Below are 22040 nucleotides of genomic sequence, written 5' to 3' on the forward strand. Positions count from 1 at the left end.
CGTGCTCAAAAGCGAGTTTGTGTGCTTTGCAGAGGATCGATTGTCCGGCCATTCTGGGATGAAGTTCAGCACCAAGGACCGCGACCAAGACACCTCTGCCGGCAATTGCGCCAATTATTTAAAGGGCGGTTGGTGGTACGAACAGTGCCTCTGGTCCAACCTGAACGGGCTGTACAAGGCAACCGGCACCTGCGACGGTACCAATGCAGTCTGGCATTATTTGGGGGGACCAAAGTACCCCTGCCTGAGTTTCGTGGAGATGAAGATCCGGCCCAGAAAGTGAGCCCGGGAACGGCATCCCCGTGGGACCACATGGGTGCTGCCCGACGTCACCCATTTGCGCAGTTCCTAAAAAGGATGAATTATTAAAGGGCAGTTTGGCGCTGTTGTAGTTGCAAATGTCACCAGCAAACAGTGCCAAATTTAGACTGACGTGACATAGTGAAAACGTCGTTCGATTAGTCGAAGTTATTGACTCGGGAAACACGACCTGTTTTGAATGACACGCGCGCGCACACACACACACACACACACACACACACACACACACACACACACACACACACACTCACTCTTGGATCATTTTAGGATGTTTTGCTTTGCTCATAACCATTGTTTCGTTAGGTGGCGTTGAATATTGAGTTAGGTTTCATTTTCTTCCTTTTTGCGTCGTTTCACTTGAATATTTTCAAACATGGTTTATTGCTGTTGATGTCACCGGGTTGGATGGATGGATGGATGGATGGATGGATGGATGGATGGATGGATGGATGGATGGATGGATGGATGGATGGATGGATGGATGGATGGATGGATGGATGGATGGATGGATGGATGGATCATCAACATGTATTCAATATGGATGTTTTATTCATACATGAATGTATTCTCACGTGAGTAAGGACTGTTAAAGTAATCATCGTGTAGTTATGTTGTGTGGAATATTGAATTAAAAGTGTTTCAGGAGCTAAGTTTCATTTTCTTTTCTTTTTTGGAACCAAAATTTGGATTCTGGGAACGAGGCCAACTGCTTAATGACTCCACCCATTCCAGCAAATTATTTACACCCTCAATCTCCTTTTTGTCCCCTCCCTTTACGAAGGTTGAGTTTTACAATCCAAAGAGGTTTGCGCCGGCATCATTTTCGCTTGAATGACAAATGGCGAGTGGAATTGTCGTCGTTTGTACAAACAGTTTAGATGTCTCGCAAACTTTCTCTTGATAATCCTTTGATTTGATGATTGATTGTTTTTTTTTTTCACGTATATTTTACGATGTGGAGCGAATCGGAATTCAAACCAAAAATTCCAGATGTTTTTTTTGTTTTTGTTTTTTGCTTCGGTTGTCGAACAAAATTCGGAGGTTGAATTTTTTTTGCTGCTAAATTTAAAAACAAAAGGCACATTTTTAAAATGAACTCTCAATGGATTTGGTTGAATGACTTGAAGTTTTTGAACACTGAAGTGGGAGAAACAGTAATGTGTACATATTCTGTTAGGTTAGACCAGTGCTTCGCAATCATTTTCTGAGATGTCCCCCCCTAGGGAGAAGAAAACATTTCTCCCTCCCCCCCATGTTATTAACATTAAAGAAAACAAAAATTATATAAATAAACTATAAACATTCTTGACCAACTGCCATTTGATGCTGAAAAAAGCAATACAAGAAAAGAATGTCGCGGCGAACGGCAGCTGACTGTGCGCGCGCGCGCACGCACGCTACTCACCTGCGTCTCAGGGCGTGTGCGCGCTACTCACCTGAATGTCATCAAGGTCGCCAGAATGAAAGACCTAATGGGCAAAAACATCACCTCCAGCAGCACGGGAATACAGAGCAAATACAGAAAAGTACCAAAAAGAAACAAAAGATCTGAACAGAGAGTCGGTAAGCTCACAAATCCTCCTTGTTGCCAAAACAGGGAGGGGGGAGAATGCACGGTTGATACATGGACACTTTGTGCGCAATCATAAAGTGGAGACGGATAGTTAACAGACAATTAAAAACACGCATCTTTTTCTTGTATTTGTCACATGATTGTAATGTATTGAAAGTATTTACTGCTAAAACCTAATGTTATAGACAAGGTGTTTGTAAATATATATGGGTAAAAAGATCCTAAGATTCACTGGTTGGTTAGGTGTTTGATATTTACATCCATTGGATTTACTATTTTAATATTCACCATATGGTTAAGGCGTATTTTGATATTTGATGAATTTACAGGAATGCATTTGAAACAGTCTATTTTTCTATTAGTGTTTAAAGTCAAAACTTTCCATCGGTATTTTCTGTGTATCTGATTTTACAAACAATGTAATTGTTTTGTTGGAATTTGTTTGTCTTTGAGGGTTTTCACCTACCTTGCAAACTGATAACTACAACTGAGACCACCCTTTCAACAAATGATTGACAAGTTGGAAGAAAATCACGGGTGAAGAAAATAAACGGAAACAATGGAACGACAGTCTGGTTAGTGAGTGGAATCCAGTTCAAGTTTAATTTGGTACAACCCTTCAAGGGTCGGAAGAAGTGAAACACTTGACAAATAATAAACATGCATAATTAAATTAAACAACAGCAATAAATATTACTCAATTCAAAGTAATCAGCAACATTAACTCAGGAGCACAATATATAAAACATTTTAATTAAAATTGTACATGATTGTGTTGTCCCATGACTCAATATATTGCAGAGATGTGAGGGGCGTACGCACTTTTGTGAGATGCATGCCTGAGGGCTTATACCGGAACCCAAACTGTGCGTGGAGGCAAATCCGACTGTCTAGTCGGAACTTTACTACCTTGCACATCAGATCGGCCTCCTCTCCAGCCAGACAGGTGACATTCCATGTCCCAAAAGCCAGCTTCTGCAGTTGGGCATGGGACCAACAAGGTCCCCTGCCTTTGGCTGCCACCCAGTTTACTTTGCACCCAACCCTTTTGGCCCCTCCCACAGGTGGTGAGCCCATAGGAAGGGGGACCCACGTTTCCTTCTCGGGCTGTGCCTGACCAGGCTCCATATTACTGTAATAATTTAATCCAATCACCAGGATTAGATTTAATCTATAAAATGTTATTCTGAATATTAACGATTCCATTTTCAGTGCAGTGTCGGACTAGCCGCAGCAGTCTTCTGTGCAGTCTTTAGCGTTACCTAGTGCATTGTTAGTACAATATAATATAATAAGCCATTTGTATCGCAAATAAGTTTCAAGAGGTTACGGTCCAAATCACCTAGTGTCACTAGCCTGTTCACGTCTGTGGTGACGCATCATTTCCAAGAAGCGGACAGATACACATGGCCCTTAAGAGCTTTATTAAAACACCACTTGAACAAGGGAATGCCACAAAAAAAGCAAATTAAACCAGGACTGCAGCACCAGGAACAAAATACAAAAAGAAAAAAAAAAAAGAGCTTCTTTGAAGCCACTTTCTTAAAAAAAAAAAAAAAAACCCCAGGTGAGTAGATGCAAGCTCCAACCAAACAGTCTCCTAACAGGTGTTCTACTAAAGACGAGGAAAAGCGGCGCGATGCAGACGTCGTCCTGAGATGGCACAACTTCTAGAGGACTTGCCCTCCCGCAGCCCCGTTATACGGTCTTTTGCTGGCCCTTCTTTCCAATCAGAGATTTGTGGATGTGCGGGATCACACCTGTCAAGAGAAAACACAAAGTTGAGACTGCGCCTAAAGTACGCTGCCGGCGGGCTTGAGGCCGCGGACTCGCCTCCGCCGGCGATGGTGGCTTTGATGAGGGAATCCAGCTCTTCGTCTCCTCGGATGGCCAGCTGCAAGTGACGAGGCGTGATGCGCTTTACTTTCAGATCTTTGGAAGCGTTCCCGGCCAGCTCCAGAACCTGAAGGCCCGTAAACAAAGAGGGATTCACGACGGCACGTAACGGATTAAAAGGCTCAAGGCCACTGTTGGGGTATCCAGTCTGGGGAAATGGAGGAGACCATAAAGTGGCCGCCACCATAACAGCTTATGCCCCCCCCCCCGTTTTTCATCCTCCCTTCCAGGTCCCGTAAATTAAACCCCTGCCACAGTATAGCTTTAGCTATAGGTGCTGCAACTTCGTTTGTGGCTAAAGCCCAACTGAGGCCGAGATTTTACTTAGAGGACCTTAACTTCCCACTATTTTATTGTTTTTCTCAACATACTTTGACATTTTCCCCTTTCAGGTCCTTTTTCCAAACATCCACGTTTCCTTTTATCCTACTACTCCACCAAATGTTTTATCCTTGCTTCGAATAGGTCAATTGCAAAAGCGCAACCAAAACCAAACAAGCGGGGTTTTGAACACTACCTCGGCGGTGAGGTATTCAAGAATTGCCGCACTGTACACGGCTGCAGTGGCGCCAACCCTGCCGTGACTGGTGGTCCTGGACTTGAGGTGCCTGTGGATACGACCCACCGGGAACTGGGGAGAGAAGCAAGTGGGCAATGACTTTTGATCTGGACGCAAGTCTAGCAGAATCATGACTGGGGAGCCAACCTGCAATCCGGCTCGCTGAGAGCGCGAAATCGCCTTCGTCTTCGTCTTTCCGGAGTCTTTGCCCGCCTTGCCACCAGCCTGGAGGTAAACACAAACAACCACGCATTCACTACACGAAGCCACTCGAAAGCTCCGCGCTACTCACCAAACCCGACCGCATCTCCACTGTTGAATTTTACCGCCATATTTCTACCGCTCACAATCACAACCGAAGCTAGGCTAAGCATGCTAAGCTAATGACCATTGCCGAATATAAATGCATCGGCCCGGTCTCGAAAGCGACGACGTTAAGGTGAAGCGTTACAAATACGCGCCCCGGCGGCTCTCTTAACGATAGAGACGAACTCACCATGTTTTTGCCGTTGAATAGTTTCGGGCCGCTTGTAGCTCAGAAGCTAATTTTTTTTTTTTTTTTTTAAAAATGGGCACGCCACAGTAGACCGACTGACGGTTTGAACTACAATCCCCGCCTACAATTGTCCCTCGTTTATATAGCTAAGTTACATCCGGGATCGCCGTGAGGACACATCCAAGCCAATCACGTTGTACAATGAGGGACTTTTCGCCAATCAGCGAGAGAAGAATGAGTTTTGCGGGAAAAGAGACTCGTCTCTCTCTCCCCCCCCCTCCCGTGTAATCTTGGGTAATGTAGTTGTACTTCAGCAACCCTTTGTATTGACCTAACAATAATATGGAACCCCTTCGGGTTTTTGTCTGCATTTGGAACCCTGTTAAAACATGCATCTGGATTCCGTATGCACTCATTTCCAAACGTTTATTTCAAGTTTAACAAAATGTAGACTAATTCGACAGACAGATTTTCTAGTTTTAAAAAACGAAAGACAGAGTGGACAACCGTTTAGATTCACGCCGTAACTGATTACGGAAGTGAGCGGAACGTAGCGTCAGCAGTTTTAAATGATTGGTACTGAAAAGGAAATTGTTGTATTATAAATTGAAATTTTCCTATGTATGATAAGTCTGTATTTTTTGTTTTTGTGCAGTTTACTTATGTTTGTTTTGTTTTCAGGCCTGTGTGTGCACAAAACTGCCACGCGAGGGTGGTAAAAGCTTATTGTTCAGTGCAACGATCCCGTTAAAAATTGAAATATGTATATTATTATTACTTCTAATAATCACTCGATGACGAATTGACAAAACAAATGAAAATCTTGCTTTATTTACTCAAAACGCGTTGATGGTCTTTCCCGTTCTTTTCCCCAAGCATAAACTTGCGTTTGCTTCCGCAAAATATGAAAGATTAGTTTCTTTACAGATCGCATGAAATGAGAAATTGTACAAATTCAGACACTTTTAATACGACTGCGTGTGCTCGCTGGACCACATGCGCAGCAGTTGTTGGGGCAGGTCAGCATAAATCACGTGCCAGTCATACTTAGTGGTGCCCCCCCCCCCCCCCCCCCCCCCGCAGCAGTCACTTTCCCTTTGACCTCAAGAACATTAAAGTCCAACACACGCACACACAGCACTGCTGTCTCTCTTGCTCGCTGACTGACTGAAAAAAAAAAAAAATGCGGCTTAATTTTTCTATCTGTGAAATTTGAGCTGACTGGGTTCATTTGATCCAAGGTTGGATTAATTATTTGGGGCTGGCAAATTGGGTTGAAAATTGCCTCTGGCCTTAGAAAATGTTAGTTATTTTATTTTGAATGACAGCTGTACTAATCGTCCTGTAACTGTGGCTTCCATCCATGAGTAGTTTTGAACTCTTGTTGGATCTAACGATTGACCCAAGGTACAATGGAACCAGAGAAAATGTATGGTTGTCTTCATGTGCCCTACGAAAGATGGGCAGCAAGAGCACTTTTCTAAAACCGACAGCATTTAGTGTACTTGTTGTTGTTGTTGTTGTTAAAGACGCAACTTTGACACAGTCGCTTCTGTAGGATGCAAGAGGAAGTGACAGTGAGAGGCCAGAGGAAGACGGGACGGACAAAGAGCGTGAGAAAGTCTGACCCTTTCTGCTACGGGCCTTCAGGGCGACCCGATTGAAGACGTTGCGCTGAGAAAATGCTTCAATCATTCACTGTACATTTCCTTACATACTGTATTCATATGTGTACATTCTGTTTAAGGCACATGTTTTGCTACAGAGGGACCTTTTTAAACATACACATCAGGAGTGTTGGGGTGGCATTATTGTACAGAGTGCATGGCGATGTAGTACACAGAATGACATGATCCTCGACTCTGAAGGGATTTTACATATGCATAGAGCCCCTCCCAACTTACATGCACATTAGTCCCACTTGCAGCCGGGGGTCCGACAGCACTTTGACAGATGGTCCAATAGGGATGCAGGGTTGGGAGGAAGGGAGGAAACGAGGGCTAAACAGTGGGCTGGATGAAGAGGACAATGCAAATACAAGTGCTGTGTGTGTGTGTGTGTGTGTGTGTGTGTGTGTGTGTGTGTGTGTGTGTGTGTGTTTGGGTGTGTCATCTGGCACTGAAAGAGAAAAGATAGTAAACATTAAAGAAGACGATGCTATCCTGCTGGTACTGCATTTGCATATACGTAGACATTTATCCATCCATTTTTGCTTTGAGCGGAAGCCCATGCCACCTGATTTTGGCCGAGATGGGGAATTGCAACCTGGACTGGTCGCCATCCAACTGCAGGACACATAGAAACAAGCAACCATTCACTTTTGTTTCATGTGCTCTTGCCTAAGCTGTGACGAACTCCAGATAAAAATAGTAGTATTAATAATGTGTGTGTAGGTGTTTGTGGAGAGACAGCAAGAGAGAGAGAAGGGGTGATAAACGGTCTAAAAATGTCATCAGTATGTTTTTGTTAATATACTCAGCGGTCACTTCGATTGCAACGGGACCAATGAGTAGTTAGTTGGTCCTGATTTTCTGCACTTCCCGGCCACCGTAGCAAGTAAGGGGCCCGCCCCGTCAAGTGCTTCTGCTTATGACAGTTCTGATTTACAACTGTCAAAGTAAAATATAAGTAAACAACGCCCGCTTGGCTTACGATTTGCTTCGTTGAAAAAAATCAAGACGGAAGAATAAATCCTACATCGAGCTTTGACGTGGGTTGGAAGAAGCACTGCTCGATGTCACTGTTCTTTGAGTTTAGGACTCGTGAGCTCTTACTGTGTAGGGAGACGACGGGTCCCGGCGTGATTGTCACGACATACGCGCCACTTGACGCCACTTCCTGGTCGATTGACAGCCTCAGCCCACTCTCCAGTGTGTGCAGTGACGCGAGCTCCGCTCTTGTGTGACGGCCGCGGCCAAGACTTTTCTTTTGAATTTTTTTTATTCCATTTTCGCCATCATGTTCATCCATTCGTAGATTATTATTTTTGGCAATCAAGGAGACGGCGTGGGGCCGTGAGCGTGACGCGGCCTTCTGGAACACAAAGTAAGGAGAGGAGCCCCGACGCCAGTGTGGTTTTATGGAGGCTGGGGATGGAGCCCAGCTGCCGGCCACCGTCGCGGCCAGTCGGAGTGTTGAGAAAGCCCTGGAGGACGCCGCCGCCAGCGGGGCGCTCAATTTAGCTAACCGAAAACTCAAAGAGTTCCCTCGGAGTGCTCGGAACTACGACCTATCCGACATTACACACGCAGGTAAGTTTAACTTTGTAGTTGGCCTTTCACCTTTTGTTTTGTCGGTCCCCGGCTGGGGGTGCTGGCAGCCCGAATCGAGCAGACGCTTCGAAACTATTGTTTCAAAATACACACTCGTGGCAGTCCTATCTTGAATCAACTTCCGACATTTAAAGGAGGAAAAAAAAAAAAAAATGCAACGTAATTTTATGGAGAGGAATAGTCAACGTACATACAGTATTGTATAGTTGTAACACAGTATAATTGTTTATTTTGCCGTTCTGGCTAAATTAAGCAATTATTTTATCTCCATCGGCAAGCCTTTATTCACTCCTGATTTATTATCCATATCATAGAAGCAGGGGCGGAGCTAAGTGCTCAATAGTGGCCCCTAAGTGAGTGGTTGTGTCCCCTGGGCACCCCAACTGAAAAGCCTCTGTCTCTGCTTCTGCGCGAAAGTACCTATGCTCGTATGACTTTGCAGAGTCCGCTGTACGTCACATTCTTGGGACCCAGGGTTAGAAAAAAGGAAATTAGAAAATATCACCGCAGGAAATGCAAGACCAAAACACACGCACGGCAAGATGAACTGACGGTGGCTCGATGTGAAATTCACTGTCACCATGAAGTAGCAAGGTTTTTTTTTTTTTTTGTCAGCATCATTAAAAAAAAAAAAAGAGCCCTATTAAGGTTATTGTTGAAATAATTAATTTGTCAATTATTTCCTCTATGATTTGAATTGAAAACATATACAGCAGATTGATTTGTAAATAGACACAAATGTTCATAAGTGTATTTTCAAGTAAAAATATGCTTGTTTATTTTGGTTAACCCGATAAGACCGAATGGTTATTAAGAGCCGCAAGTTTTGTATTGTTCAGAAACACTCTTTTAGTTTAGTTTTGATCTCCTGGTGAGCAATTTGGCTCGGTTGATAGTTTGCGAGCACCTTTCTTGAGTTCGCCGTTGATGACTAAGGTGTCAGCGCACTCTTGGATTAAGGCCGACTATCTTGTCGCCGCCGCCGTGTGCAAAAAGAGGATTACGCCGACGTCCAGGTTGACAGGAATCAATCTTCAGCTCTGCGTTATCTGAAGCTTCCGGCCTGAGCTAGTTGCGCTAGGTGTCTGTGCACCGACGACCAAGAGTCAAAACACAGGAGCTGAATTTCAAAAAAATTTTTGCGGCCCAGTCAACTTGGTCTTTGTGCGTGGAAAGAAGTGTTAGTGATTGAAAATACCCCCGCCCCCCTCCTTCCCGTCTTCCTCTCTCCCTCCCGGCAGCTTCCCAGCTCCAGCAAGGTCAAAGGTTCGTACACGCGTGCACAAAGAAGACTCGCTTCTGGCGAGAAGCCGACAAAGCTCAGGCTTCGTAACCCTCGCGCGCACCCACAAGCGTGTGTTCTTCTTCTTTGGCGTTCTCGCCGTTTGATCAACGTACACACCGACCGTCCTCGGGCTCTACTGTACTGTAGACGCGGCCATATCTTATATCGTTGCTCCAGGACTGACTTTGATAATGATGCTCATGTTTGGAATTCACTGCGGACGAGCCGCAGCGTTTTCTCACCAAGCGATCATAAGCTTCATAATAACACTCGTACTGTGTTGGTCTTAGTAAAAAAAATGCAGAGAAAGTTTGTTTTTCTGCACAGTACATTGCTTTTATTGCCACCAGAGTTAATATAAAAATAACCTCTGGTGGACTGGTTGAATTTTGCTACTTACATATTGTATTAAGAAAGCTTTGTAAAAGTGAAATTGCCGATTCAACTCGTACAAACTAACTTGTACAGCAATGAGATGTGAAAGACCAACCTAGGAGTTAAAAAAGAAATAAACCAAGCTAGAGAAGCGTGGATTGGAGACCAGTGCAAAGATATTGAAGACAGCCTACTGAAAAATCAACAGTAAAAAGGCCTTCTAGACAACCAAGACCTCACCTCCACAAAGCAATCAAGGATCACAATAATACAAGACTCCAAAGGGAATTGCTTAACCGAAGAAGCACAAGTGAGAAAGAGATGGACAGAATACTGCTCCGAACTATACACACATAAAATAAGAGGCAAAAGTCCTGACTGCCCCTGCAGCAACAAACAATCCCAAGGACCCTATACTGCGAGAAGAAATAGTTACAGCAGTACAGTCACTAAAACCAGGAAAATCACCAGGCGTGGATAACATCACAGCGGAACTGATCAAGGCGGGGGGGTGACCCGATCATAGATGCACTTTTACTTAGCTGCAACAAAATCTGGACAACAGGCGAGTGGCCAACATCATGGACACAATCACTTATTATCACTTTTCTCAAAAAAGGCAACGTCCAGCTCTGCCAAAACGACCGCACCATCAGCCTCATCAGCCATCCCAGTGAGGTCATGCTAAAAGTTATATGAAGAAGACTAATGCCCCAAGTCCAAAAGATAATAGCAGAAGAACAGGCTGGATTCAGACCAGGTCGCAGCACCACAGAACAAATATTCAATCTTCGGATACTGTGCGAAAAGTACCAGCAACACCAACAGGATCTCTACCACGTATTCATCGACTTTAAGAAGGCATTCGACCGCGTGTGGCATGAAGCGCTTTGGGCAACCATGAAACTCTATAACATCAATGAGAATATAATTGCAGTCATTGAGAACTTATACAAGACAGCCACAAGCGCGGTATACCTACAAAACCACATCGGACAGTGGTTTAGGACAACAATAGGAGTGCGTCAAGGTTGCTTGCTATCCCCCATGCTCTTCAACATCTTCCTTGAAAGAATAATGACAGAGGCCCTTGAACAACATGAAGGCTCAGTGAGCATTGGAGGCAGAGAGATCACCAATCTCCGCTTTGCGGAGGATATTGATGGTCTTGCCGGCGACGAACAAGAACTAGTCGACCTGAGCCACCGATTAGAAGAGACAGCCACAGACTATGGCATGGAGATAAGTGGAGAAAAAACAAAACTAATGACTAACAACCTCAACGGATTCACCGGAGACATCGAGATTAACAACCAGACCCTAGAGGTAGTCAACAATTTTAAATACCTAGGTGCTGTGCTCTCAGATGAAGGATCTAAGCCCGAAATACTTGCCAGGATTGCCCAAACAACAAAAGCTGGAGACCATCTGGAAGAACAAAAATATCTCTACCAGCTCGAAGATCAGACTAATGCGCTCCCTAGTCCTCTCAATCTTTCTATATGCTTGTGAATCCTGGACCCTAACAGCAGACACCGAAAAGCGAGTCAAGGCACTGGAAATGCGATGCTACAGAAGACTCTTTGGAATATCTTACAAAGACCACATCACAAACGAAGAGGTAAAATCACGTGTAAAGAGTCAAACGGCGGAAACTGGAATGGTATGGCCATGTCACAAGATCAACAGGACTTGCCAAGGCGATCCTGCAAGGCACAGTGAACGGAGGCAGAAAGAGAGGGAGACAGAAAAAGAGATGGGAGGACAACATAAAGGATTGGACAGGCCTAAAAACATACGAGCTATTGAGAACAGCGGAGAACAGAGAGGAATGGAGAAAACTGACTGTCAAATCCTCAGCGGTGCCCCAACGGACAAAGGTCTAAGGGATTGGAAGTGGAAGTGGAAGTGGAGATGTGATATGTGTTTTGAGAAACATCCAAAGTAGTCCTCTTTAATCAACGCACATTCTACTGAGAATAATAACAACAGAAATCACGCTGTTGCTAAGCGTTAATTAGCATTGGCTCTATGTTTACGCTATCATAACAACCCCCAAACCAAAGCTTTGCTCATGTTGGAGCAAAAAATGCTAAATGAGCTAATAGCTCCAAAAAACTTATTTTCAGAACTAACAAACCACAACAACACACACACGCAATGAATCGATGCTAGCTAATTTGCTAGTTACAACATATTTGAATGCCCCCCCCCCCATAAAGGTTCACGGGAATAAGTGCATGCTTGCTCTGCAGCTATCACTGCCGGCTGCCGTTTTACTAGCTAACGTTTAGCGAGTTAACAGCGCGGTGCTAACCTCTTCTCAGTCGCTGCCTCCCACGTCACTCACCAAACCAGGCCCAAACCTTTAAAGACACGCGCGCAAACATTCGTACATAGTACGATGTAGAATGTGGAGATGAACGCCCCCTAGTGGACCACAATAATACCGCTGATAATGAATTGATCATTTTGAGGTAGCCCAAAAAAAAGAAAAGTTTGCGCGTGGTTTTTGCTCATCCGCTACTTCTGCCGTGTTAAGTACATCCAGCCGCTTACTTTATTTCCTGTGGGCTGCGGAAGTGGGCTCATCGTTGCGTTCGCTTCTGCTCTGTCTTGTCTGGCTGTTCCAAACACGTGATGTATTGCACATTAGAAGTTTTTAGCACTTCTGGTTGACCCTGGAAGCACCAGCAGGACTGTCCGGGTAGATCTCAGAAACACCCAAGGGCAGTCCTGGGCGACGATTCAGATTGTGAGTTGCTTTGAAAGTATTTTAAAGCTCTGTGGCAGCTGTTTGGAAGGGGCAGAGGGGTTGGCGGCGGGGGGGGTCCCACGGGAGGTAACCAGAGCGAAGGTAGTCCGCCTACAAGTGCTGTTGCAAGGCGCAACAACTTTTTGGGTTTAGTTTAGTTTCCTGGCCACAGCACAGCGAAACTGGATGAGGGCGTGTGAATAACTGACTGTGCGTGTGTGTGGTGGGGACTAGCTGGTGAATAATGAAAGGCCCGGCGGTTACGTAACGACGCTGATTCATGAGCCTCTGCAACGAGGAAGTGGACGATCCGGCGTGTCGGGGCCCTTCAAGTTGGGCTTGAGAGACCAACGTGCCATTTTGTCTTAATGGTTCGCACGACACAGCGGCGCGTCGGTGGCAGGCAGCCTCCTGCCATGCGCACACTTTCCTTGGCGGCGGCGGATGGCCGCTGTGTTTTCACAGTTCGGCCCGTGCGCATGCCGTTACCACGGTGATCGGAATGTGCGGCTACTGCCGCCATCTGTTTACACGTCTCTCATATTTCGGTGCTTGTCGCACAGTATTTGGATTCCCACTAATTGCCCTTCATCCGTTCGAGCACCCCCCCCTCCAAAAAAAAAAAAAAAAAAACATTAAAAAATGGCACCCAACCGTACTGTACTGTATTTGAGGTGCAGCGATTAATTGGTTAAATTGGTATTTGCATCCGTGACTGTACATTGTGCTGCTCCTCCTGTGATGTGCATCATGGCCTCTAGGCGGCAGTATAGTATCCATCCATACGTCTGAACTGCTTAATCCTCTCCGCGGTTAGTTTGAGTAATTTTAAACCCTACAAAAAAGTCTCACCAGGAAGCACATACTACTCTGACGTCCGGTTTGTCTGTGTTTTTCGAACCGAACGCTCAAACATGGTGAGTAAAAAACAAAAAAAACCTCTTGACTCTTGAATCATCACAAACGCAGATTTTGCGGCTCATCGTACCGCCGATCCTTATGTGTAGTCAAGGAAATATTGTAAAACCATTTATTTGTTGTTGCAAAAAAATGTCAGTTTTGAATTTATGACAGATACTTTTAAGATCATCCGAAGATTAATTAGTTTCTGCCAAATATCGGAATCTGTGTGAAAAAGTCCATTTTGCGTGGGCCTACTTTTCATCCTCAACTGCCCTCCTCTCCGTTGACATTTATGCTTCCGAACAGAACGCCGAGGGCGCTCTAATGTACATTAGCAGTGCGGCATAACATAAAGGGCCTTGTGAGGATTCCTCATCCGGCGTTGGCGAGTCATTTAGCGGGAGGCAAAGAAAGCGTGAGACGAGGACGATATGAAGATGGAAGTCAAGTCAAAAGGGATTTCCCGGCCAAGGACATTGCACTCACTCTCCATCGTCAGCTTCTCTTTCACCCGAGCGCTCTTTGGCCATGACAGTGCAAGTGCTTGTAGAACGAAAGACTTGATCATGTGACCCGCCATACTGCCTGAGAAAGTTTGCGCTTGCAAAGCACTGAAGCCCAAAAGCAAATGTTTGCGGCCCGACGGATGAAGCGTTGCTGCATCGCCATGTGGCTTGCGATTCACCTTTGGCCGCACCCCAAGCGGTGATTTCATAGCAAGTGTTTTGTGTTAGCTGTCTATCAGTTTGCCTTTTCCCTCCACGCAATAATTTTGGACCCCCCCCCTCGTCCGGTGACCCACATAGAAATAAAAGGAAACGCTCGACAAACAAAGGACGTTGTTTGAATTCTGCTCCCACCAACAACTAACTGGGTGTCACCCTGTAACCTCCTCCGTGACATGTCGTCAGCTTGTCTGCTTCGACTCCAGCCTGCTTGTGTCATGCTGAATCACCTTCTGATTCTCTGCAGCGTCATACGGCGTGTAATAGTATATACGTTTTTGTAGGTCGCACTTTGCCTTCCCTAGCGGCTACCATTTTGTCCCTCGCTGTACTTCCGGCGGCGGCGGCGGCATCTGTGCGCGTCTAGCAAAGTCAAGTTCACGGTGAAACATCAGCCTCGTTATTATCTCTCGAGATAAAGTACTAATTAAGTACAGTGGAGGTGGATTTAGATTCCTCCCCCGAACTCTGAGCAAAAATGAGTCAATTCTGACACTCCCAAAATCGCCAATATACAGCAATCACTCGGATAATTGCTTCAATAAACCACCCGCGATAAGTGAAATCCGCAAAGTACGGTCACCAACAAGAAGTACTGGGCAGGCTAACGAGTTAGCGGAACGATGCTAATTCGCGATCGTGCTAACGCGCGAAAACGGACTTCCTGAGGAATGTAAACAAACATTTGGAGCCATACTACATTGTCCTAAAGGTTACTAACATGTTTCCTCAATTTAGAAGTTTTATTTTGACTTTTAAATGTTTGTTTTTTCAATTTGGAAAAAGATTCGCGATGTTGTGAAGCCGCAGTAAAAGAAACTCGAAGTAGCGAGGGATCACTGTATTGCATCCATATACCGGCAGTCCATCGCAGTCGATATCGTGATTATCGTACTCGTTTTAGTGCCAAACTCCGCAACAGGTGGCAGTTTAATGAAGGCTTCTCGAGAAGAAGAAGAAAAAAAAAGAGAGAGACACTTTGTGTTTGCGGCAAGCTGTTTATTTCTGCTCCCTGTTGAGGTTTACGGGCAAACAAAAAGTTGAGTTTTAGTGTTGGGCACCATCTTTGGCAAACGGGGGCTACTGTGTGTGTGTGTGTGTGTGTGTGTGTGTGTGTGTGTGTGTGTGTGTGTGTGTGTGTGTGTGTGTGTGTGTGTGTGTGTAACTCGATCACGTGATTCCTTTTTTTGTGTGCTTTTCTGCTGAAAATGGCTTCCTTCGGCCATGCTGCTTCCAAAACCAATCAATAAACAGCCACTGGGCGGTCTGCCATCACCAACTGGCTTGTCAGCGAAAGCTAATGGAGCTTTTCAAGCAGAGTTTGAGGCTATTCAAAATAATTGCAAAAATCTGTGCGTGTTTTTTTTTTTTTTCATTCCATTGTGGGTCTGTTGCTTTGAAGAATTATTGACCAATCGTCAAACCGTATGTGCTAAAACCAAACCTACTAATGGTGTGTAAGTAGCAACATTACTGTAGTTAAGGTAAAAAACAAAACAAAAATTGGGACAGTGAGAGAAATTGACAAAGATTGAACTTGTTTGTGCTCCCCCCCCCCCCCCAGATCTGTCGAAAAATCGTCTGTGTGAGCTGCCGGAGCAGCTCGGTCACTTTATCTCTTTGGAGACGCTCAGCCTTTACCACAATGGCATGCGTTTGCTCTCCCCCTGCCTGGGGAATCTCCAGGCCCTTACCTACCTCAATCTCAGGTACAGCACACACGTACACGCCCTTTCGGAAATGGAGTGGAAAAATCGATTTTGCGTGCAGCCGCTGAACCGTTTGCATGCGTTGCGTCCGCAGCCGCAATCTCTTGTCCAGTTTGTCTCCGTCCGTGTTTGAGCTTCCCCTGCTGCGAGTGCTCATCGTCAGCAACAACAAGCTGTCTTCGCTGCCCGCCTCCGTCTTTGCCCTGGCCCATCTTCGACAGCTGGTAGCGTGGACGCGCGAGTCAGTCGCCGCCACGCCGGACCCTGGTGCGTTTTACCCTCAACTTTTTCCTCTCGTCAGGACGTGAGCTGCAACGAGCTGCAGTGTCTGCCGCCCGAGCTCGGCCAGCTCGAGTGTTTGCGGGACTTGAAGCTGAGGAGGAACCGGCTCACCTCTTTGCCCGAAGGTAACGCCGAGCTAATGCTAAAGTCAGCCGCGGCGAGCCTTTTGAGACGCTTCAAATCTCCAGAAATCTCGGAGCTCCCGCTGGTCCGCCTGGATGCGTCGTGCAACCGGATCACCCGGTTGCCTCTGTGCTACCGCCACCTGCGCCACCTCCAGAGTATCTCGCTGGACAACAACCCGCTGCAGATGCCCCCCGCGCAGATCTGCTCCAAGGGCAAGTACCACATCTTCAAATATCTCAACATGGAGGCCTGCAAGAGGAGCCAGGAGGAGCTGGAGAGGCACCTGAGGCCCACCGGCTTTAACGGCTGGTCAGTGACCGAGCGGCGTCCGTTTTTATTTTTTTTCCGTGGGCCGCGGAAGTCGTAACCTTTCGCGGCGTCGCAGTTTGTCCGATCAGGAGCTGTTCGCCTGTCAGTTCGGAGGAGGGCTGGACTCCGGCTTCAACAGCGTGGACAGCGGCAGCAAAAGATGGTCGGGGAACGAGGCGAGTCCAAGCTGCTGCTACGCTGCGACCGTGTCCAACTTAATAACAAGCGCTCCATTGTTTGTGCGTGTGTGTGCGGTAGTCAGCGGACGACTTCTCGGAACGTTCCCTCCGCATTTCCGAGGTCAGCAGAGACCAGAGAAACCTGGAGGAGGAGGAAGAGGAGGAGGTCGAGGAGGATACTCCTCGACAAGCTGACAAAGGTGCGGGTGATGGCCACGTTGGATTCTTCTCCGACGGGCAAAATAAAATACAAAGCAAAATGCTCTTAATTTTTTCGCCCTGGTCAATTCACGTCACACACGAGCTCGAGCGGACCACCCCAACGCTCTTCTTGATGTCATTACGCAACACTTTTTCTCGCTCTCCACTTGTCTCGGTGTCCAGTCAACGGCCAAGCGGTCTTGATTGACAGCAGCGTGACGGAGGAAGAGGAGGAGGAGGACATGAAGACGGACCCTCCCACGCCTCTCTCCCCGGCGGTATGAGGCAAAAGATGCAGATTGCGCAACATCCTCTTTCTCTTCCGCTTTGCCTCACCGCCGCGTCGCTCGTTTCCAGGAGCCGAAAGAGGGGCCGGCCTCGCCGTGTGTCAAGGACGCTACGATACGCCGGTACGTCCCGCCGCTTATCGCCGCGGCTACGAGCCGGCTTGATGCAATATTTGACGAGCTGGGGAAAGTCAACAGACGGGAGTTCCCAGTCGGCATTCTTGCCAGTCAAACATTGCCTCGACTGCAATGAGCGAAAGATTGTTTCAATCAACGTGATTTTTTTTTTTTGCTGTCTCCAGGTCCAGTCTTCACGTGGAGGTCGCCGCCCTGCCGCCGCCGGCATCGCCGGCGTCGCCGGTGTCCCCCTCCAGCCCCAGCGCGGAAGAGCGCCGCCGGCCGGGAACGCTGCTCATCTGGCAGGAGCGAGAACGACTCCAGCAGCAGCAGCAGCAGCAGCAGGGAGAGAAGGCCGGGTAAAAGAAATCAAACAACGTGATATTCCATATGATGGTACCAAAAGTAATGGGACACTTAGCTGCTCATGGCTGTTTCCTCTCGTCTTAAGTCACAATGGGACGAAAGCAGCAGGGGCAATATTATCTGCTCATATTCAAGGCAGACTAGATCAAACATTTATGGATGATGAGTCTCATTTTCATTTTGTGATTGTTGTTAAAAATCTTTGCATATATTCGTCGATTAATTTGCCGCTGCTCGGAGACCCGGCCGAAAATGCTTTTGCGCATCATGTGGAAAAAGGCTGCGTTGAGTCCGTGACGTGTAAATTCTACGTGTCTTTGGTTTTGCAGTTTGCTGAAGACGTTCAGCAAAACAGGAAGTCTCGTGGCCTCGGCAGCACCTCCAGGAAGTGGTAGCTCCGAGTGAGTTCACATTTGGACGCCGTCAACACTACCGCCGCTAGAAATGCTCGTCACTTCTCCTCTGCTTCCCTCTAGCGGCCAGTCTCCAGAAAGCAGTCCCTCCCGCTGCGGCCTCCGACAGAGAGGCGCCGTGAGTTGTCGTCGTCCTCCGTTGACAAACATGTTGACAGACACGTTGACAAACGCGTTGACAAACGCCTCCGCTTTTCTTCAGAGCGTCGAACAGGCCGCCGCTTTGTCTTCTTTCTCGACGTCGCATCTTCAGCGCTCCTGGAGCAGAACAGGTACTTTGAAGAAAATCTTTTATTTTAGCTTCGGCCGAATAAATGCACGTTAAAATGCAGTTGTAATTATTTTTCAACATCATTAGCATCATTAGCATGTACCAAAGTAGGACGAAAAAACGTTGCTTTTTCAGAGGGACCGTCCACGCCGAAGACATCGCCGCCCCCAGGGCCGAACCAGAAGCCTAACAGCTTCCTGTTCCGCACCACGTCCCGCGGCAACGTCCGACCTGCAGGTGAGCACAAAACAAAACCGAGCGATGGCTTCTGCCAGTCCCTCGCTTTTGCCACCGCCCACCTGTGTCGTCCACAGGCTCCTCCTCCCAAAGCGAGATGAGCAGGAGCGAGTCACGCACCGGCATGCGCTCGCCAAAGGAAGAGAGAGCGGACGCCGCTCAGCTTCGCAAGGTCGGTCGGTCCGTCGGTCGGTCGGTCGGTCGGTCGCCCGCCCGCTCGTGACTTCTCAAGGTTGGCTGACGTTGCGTTTTGACAGACGCTGGAAACGCGGCTAAAGATCACCCTCGGCGAGGACCTGGCGGAGGCGCTGTCGGACGGAACCGTCCTCTGCCAGCTGGTCAACAGCGTGCGAGCGCGCGCCGTCTCCATCATCCACATTCCGTCCCCAGCTGTGGTGCGTCTACGTTCACGTGGCAATTTTTTTTACGCGTGTTACAGATGTTGGATGTAGTTAGTTCCACTTTGTAGATTTCACGCGCCGCTGTCCCCGTCCTTGCGTTTCAGCCCAAACTGAGCTCAGCCAAGTGTCGACTCAACGTGGAAAATTTCATCGCCGCTTGCCGCAAGCTGGGCGTCCCCGAGGTAGGCGAGAAATGACAAAAGCGTTCCCTCATCCGAGCCTGCGAATGGCTTTCGACGCCGTGCTCAAAAAGGCCTTGTCATTGTGCGTAGCGGCCACAAGATGGCGGTAGAGCACAACATTTCCCCCTTGAAACTTATGACCGCTTTCAATCGTTGCGTGTTGCGCGTCACGACCGGACCGACGACTCACGCGGCCTCAAAACGCGCGAGTCGCCGGTCCAAAGTCCGCTTTTGTCCCCGCTTCCTTCTAACGCGTCCCTGTCGTGTGTCTTTGCCCTCCCTGTCCAGGCGGACATGTGTGTGTGCTCTGATGTGCTTGTGTCTAAGCCGCCCCGCGTGCTGCGCTGCGTCGAGGCCTTGCTGGCCCTGGAGGGCGGACCCCGGCAGTCCCCGCTGCTGGCCGCAGATTTCCTGCTCTTCTACTGCGCTGCCATGGCGCTGCTCTACGTCCTCTACGACTACCTGCTAGCCTAAGACCAAACACACACACACACAAAGCACTGAAATGCCTTTGCTTAGCCTTGTACCACATCGGAAAAAAAACAACACACTACAGGTCCTGCATTTTTTTTTTTCCGAGCATATTATACAGGGTGATGACATAGCGTTAAGCATTTAGTTCCTTTATTTGTATTTTTTGCACTGCTTGGGTCTTCGAAAAAGGAAGCGAGTATCCTAAATGAGCTCAAGACAAACTGTGAATGTCTGATGGCTTTTATTTATATTTCAAAACGTGCACAGATAAGACCCGAGTGCCTCGGAAGTGACAAGACTTTTGGCTTGTCCAAACTAGAAGGGTACAAACTACACACGCGCGCATTCAAAATGGAATGATTCGATTCAGATCAATTTGGTGATCTGATTCGATGACGGTACGGCTCAGTTTCAGAGTCATGAACTTGTAAGTACTGTAAACGAGGCCATCGACGACGTATATATCGCCAATAAGAGGCGATTCGTTATAAATCTCCAGAGAAAAGTGGAAAGATTTTCTGATTTGAATCGGGTTTTTTTTTTTGCACCGTTATATATTTGTGTTCAACATGTCGAGCAACTGACCTTGTATAGATAAGAACCGGTAATTAAATTAAATATATTTTTTATTTATTTTGTTTGTTTTGCGCTTTCATTCTAAGTTTTTCAAGAAAAAAATTGTAAAAAAAAATCGAACAGGAAATCAAACGTGATCGATATTTCGAGAGGCTTTTCCACTTTTTTTTTTTTAACACCTATGAAGCTTTTCTGCACGACACTACGTACCGTAAAGTCAAAATGGACGAGACAAGAGTGAAAAAAACGGATTAAATTCAGTCCATTGTGTGTGAGCCTCCGCCTAAAGTCTCCGATTGTCTTCTCAAACCGATTTCCAATTCCCACAATCGGACTTTTGCTGACTCGGTTCCCGTGTGGGGAAAAAATGTCCCAGTACGCGTTGGGAATTTCTCTGCCTTATTGCACATCTTCAGTCGATGTCAACTAACTCGTCTTGTCACGGAAACATGTTTTGTACTGCTCACTAGGTCAAACGTTGTATGTTGATTTCTGCTCGTTGTTGTCCTGTTAGCTCGACCGTCTCCTGCTGCTGTTTTGGACTCTTCCCGTCTTTCTATTGACCTACTCTTGGCGTTTTATGTACACTGTATGAAATTAAAATGTCTATTTTAGACGGCTTTCCAAATGCACGCCGAGAAATGTCCACCGAACAGAAATTTCCAGTTATTTTTTTTATATTTATACACTCTTTGAGACTCCTTTTTCAAGTTTATATAAATATATTTGTTACATTTGTCCCCCCTCCCCCCCCCCCCCTTGCCGTTGTAAAGAATTTATTAAAAATAGATTTTGATGCTCTGTCGCTCTGTTTGGTTGATATCGAAGAAGAAAAACGTGCAAAATGTTGTTTTTATGGGAGCCGGCCGGACCCACCAGTGTGAGTAGAACTGAAGCTTGCCCTTTCAAATTCAACATTTCAAGTTGTAACCACTTTTCTGTCCTGCTGGCCCAGGACGCTCTGTGCTCACCACAGCTCACCGCAGAGGACGACGGCCTGAGCCGCTTGGCCCGCACCGTCCGGGTACTGGAGGGACTGGCGGGCTTGACGTGACCGGAAAAAAAGTGTTGCCATTTAACTTGTCGATTAAATTGATTCAATTGTCAAGACTAAAGGAGTGATGGTGGAGCGCTGCAGTCCGCAAAAGAGTCATAGGGGTGGTTCACAATAAGAGGACATTTTATGTCTACCCTCAATGAAACTTGAAAAATTTGGTGATCATTGGTTCGTCAGACATTTTAAAGAATTTGCTCTGAGGTCACATCAGGAACATACAAGCTCTATTACGAAAACCTTTTTAGTGGTAGGAAAAGTGAACTACCTGACTCAGCAGAAAGAACATTATGCTTATGACATTTGTTATTTTGGATATTTGTAATTTTACCCAACAAAAAAATACATTAGAGCTTTACATAGCTCGGTTCGTGAACAACTAGCAGCTATCAGCTAGCATGTACTATTCAATGTCCGACCCTGGTGTAATGATTCTAAAATTAATCTTCAAATATAACTAGAATGGATTTTTTTTTTTTTTAGCCTTTTTTAAGTAATGTAACGAGAATGGATTTTTTTTAGCCTTTTTTAAATACTGGGGAACAGGGTTGCCAAATAAAATATACGATTTCACACAAAATATTAGCTGGACCTAGTGTGGTTTTCCTGAAAACAAAAGACTTGAGTCTATTTTCGGTTTTTAACCTCATGCTGAGTGGCCCAAATAATGAAGGTGGTAGTTTGGTCACCAGTGTG

The 22040-nt window shown here is 46.5% G+C and overlaps 3 protein-coding genes and 1 long non-coding RNA gene across 6 annotated transcripts in view; 2 read left to right on the top strand and 2 right to left on the bottom strand.

Annotated features, from left to right (window-relative positions):
* Positions 1-966, top strand: part of LOC148403208 (uncharacterized) — a 5613-nt gene extending 4647 nt beyond the window's left edge. For all 3 annotated transcript variants that reach the window (XM_088389147.1, XM_088389168.1, XM_088389157.1), the window contains one exon: positions 33-966. In XM_088389147.1, the coding sequence (XP_088245273.1) occupies positions 33-283 (251 nt within the window). In that variant the 3' untranslated portion in view covers positions 284-966. The remainder of the gene's footprint in view (positions 1-32) is intronic.
* Positions 967-3301: 2335 nt separating this feature from the next.
* Positions 3302-5000, bottom strand: LOC148403209 (histone H2A.Z). Its single transcript, XM_088384477.1, has 5 exons — positions 4846-5000; positions 4497-4574; positions 4308-4421; positions 3728-3857; positions 3302-3654 (listed from the first exon to the last, which is right to left on the bottom strand). The coding sequence occupies exons 1-5, from the start codon at positions 4846-4848 to the stop codon at positions 3593-3595; spliced, it is 387 nt and encodes a 128-aa protein (XP_088240603.1). The 5' UTR covers positions 4849-5000; the 3' UTR covers positions 3302-3592.
* A 915-nt stretch (positions 5001-5915) lies between these two features.
* On the bottom strand, positions 5916-7597 carry LOC148403210 (uncharacterized). The gene is made up of 3 exons (XR_015859547.1): positions 7081-7597; positions 6750-6963; positions 5916-6012 (listed from the first exon to the last, which is right to left on the bottom strand). It is a non-coding gene; the product is annotated as an uncharacterized LOC148403210 (long non-coding RNA).
* A 71-nt stretch (positions 7598-7668) lies between these two features.
* Positions 7669-21091, top strand: lrch4 (leucine-rich repeats and calponin homology (CH) domain containing 4). The gene is made up of 18 exons (XM_088381496.1): positions 7669-8096; positions 15725-15869; positions 15964-16093; positions 16171-16276; positions 16340-16586; positions 16663-16762; positions 16845-16965; positions 17150-17244; positions 17324-17376; positions 17556-17729; positions 18066-18137; positions 18213-18267; positions 18352-18421; positions 18556-18657; positions 18735-18829; positions 18915-19052; positions 19163-19240; positions 19529-21091. The coding sequence occupies exons 1-18, from the start codon at positions 7925-7927 to the stop codon at positions 19712-19714; spliced, it is 2139 nt and encodes a 712-aa protein (XP_088237622.1). The 5' UTR covers positions 7669-7924; the 3' UTR covers positions 19715-21091.
* The last annotated feature ends 949 nt before the right edge of the window (positions 21092-22040 follow it).

Source organism: Syngnathus floridae, chromosome 1 (genome assembly GCF_059516105.1).
Source record: "Syngnathus floridae isolate MCC-2025c chromosome 1, RoL_Sflo_1.0, whole genome shotgun sequence".
In the NCBI taxonomy this organism is placed as follows: domain Eukaryota; kingdom Metazoa; phylum Chordata; class Actinopteri; order Syngnathiformes; family Syngnathidae; genus Syngnathus; species Syngnathus floridae.

Excerpts from the sequence above, each read along its gene's own strand:
- LOC148403209 (XM_088384477.1), bottom strand. Across the intron at positions 3,858-4,307 it reads TTGAATACCTCACCGCCGAG|GTTCTGGAGCTGGCCGGGAA; the intron begins GTAGTGTTCAAA and ends ACGGGCCTTCAG. Across the intron at positions 3,655-3,727 it reads AGCCACCATCGCCGGCGGAG|GTGTGATCCCGCACATCCAC; the intron begins GCGAGTCCGCGG and ends TTCTCTTGACAG.
- lrch4 (XM_088381496.1), top strand. The coding sequence starts at position 7,925 with ATGGAGGCTGGGGATGGAGCCCAGCTGCCGGCCACCGTCGCGGCCAGT. Across the intron at positions 16,763-16,844 it reads AAAGATGGTCGGGGAACGAG|TCAGCGGACGACTTCTCGGA; the intron begins GCGAGTCCAAGC and ends TGTGTGCGGTAG. Across the intron at positions 18,268-18,351 it reads GCCTCCGACAGAGAGGCGCC|AGCGTCGAACAGGCCGCCGC; the intron begins GTGAGTTGTCGT and ends GCTTTTCTTCAG.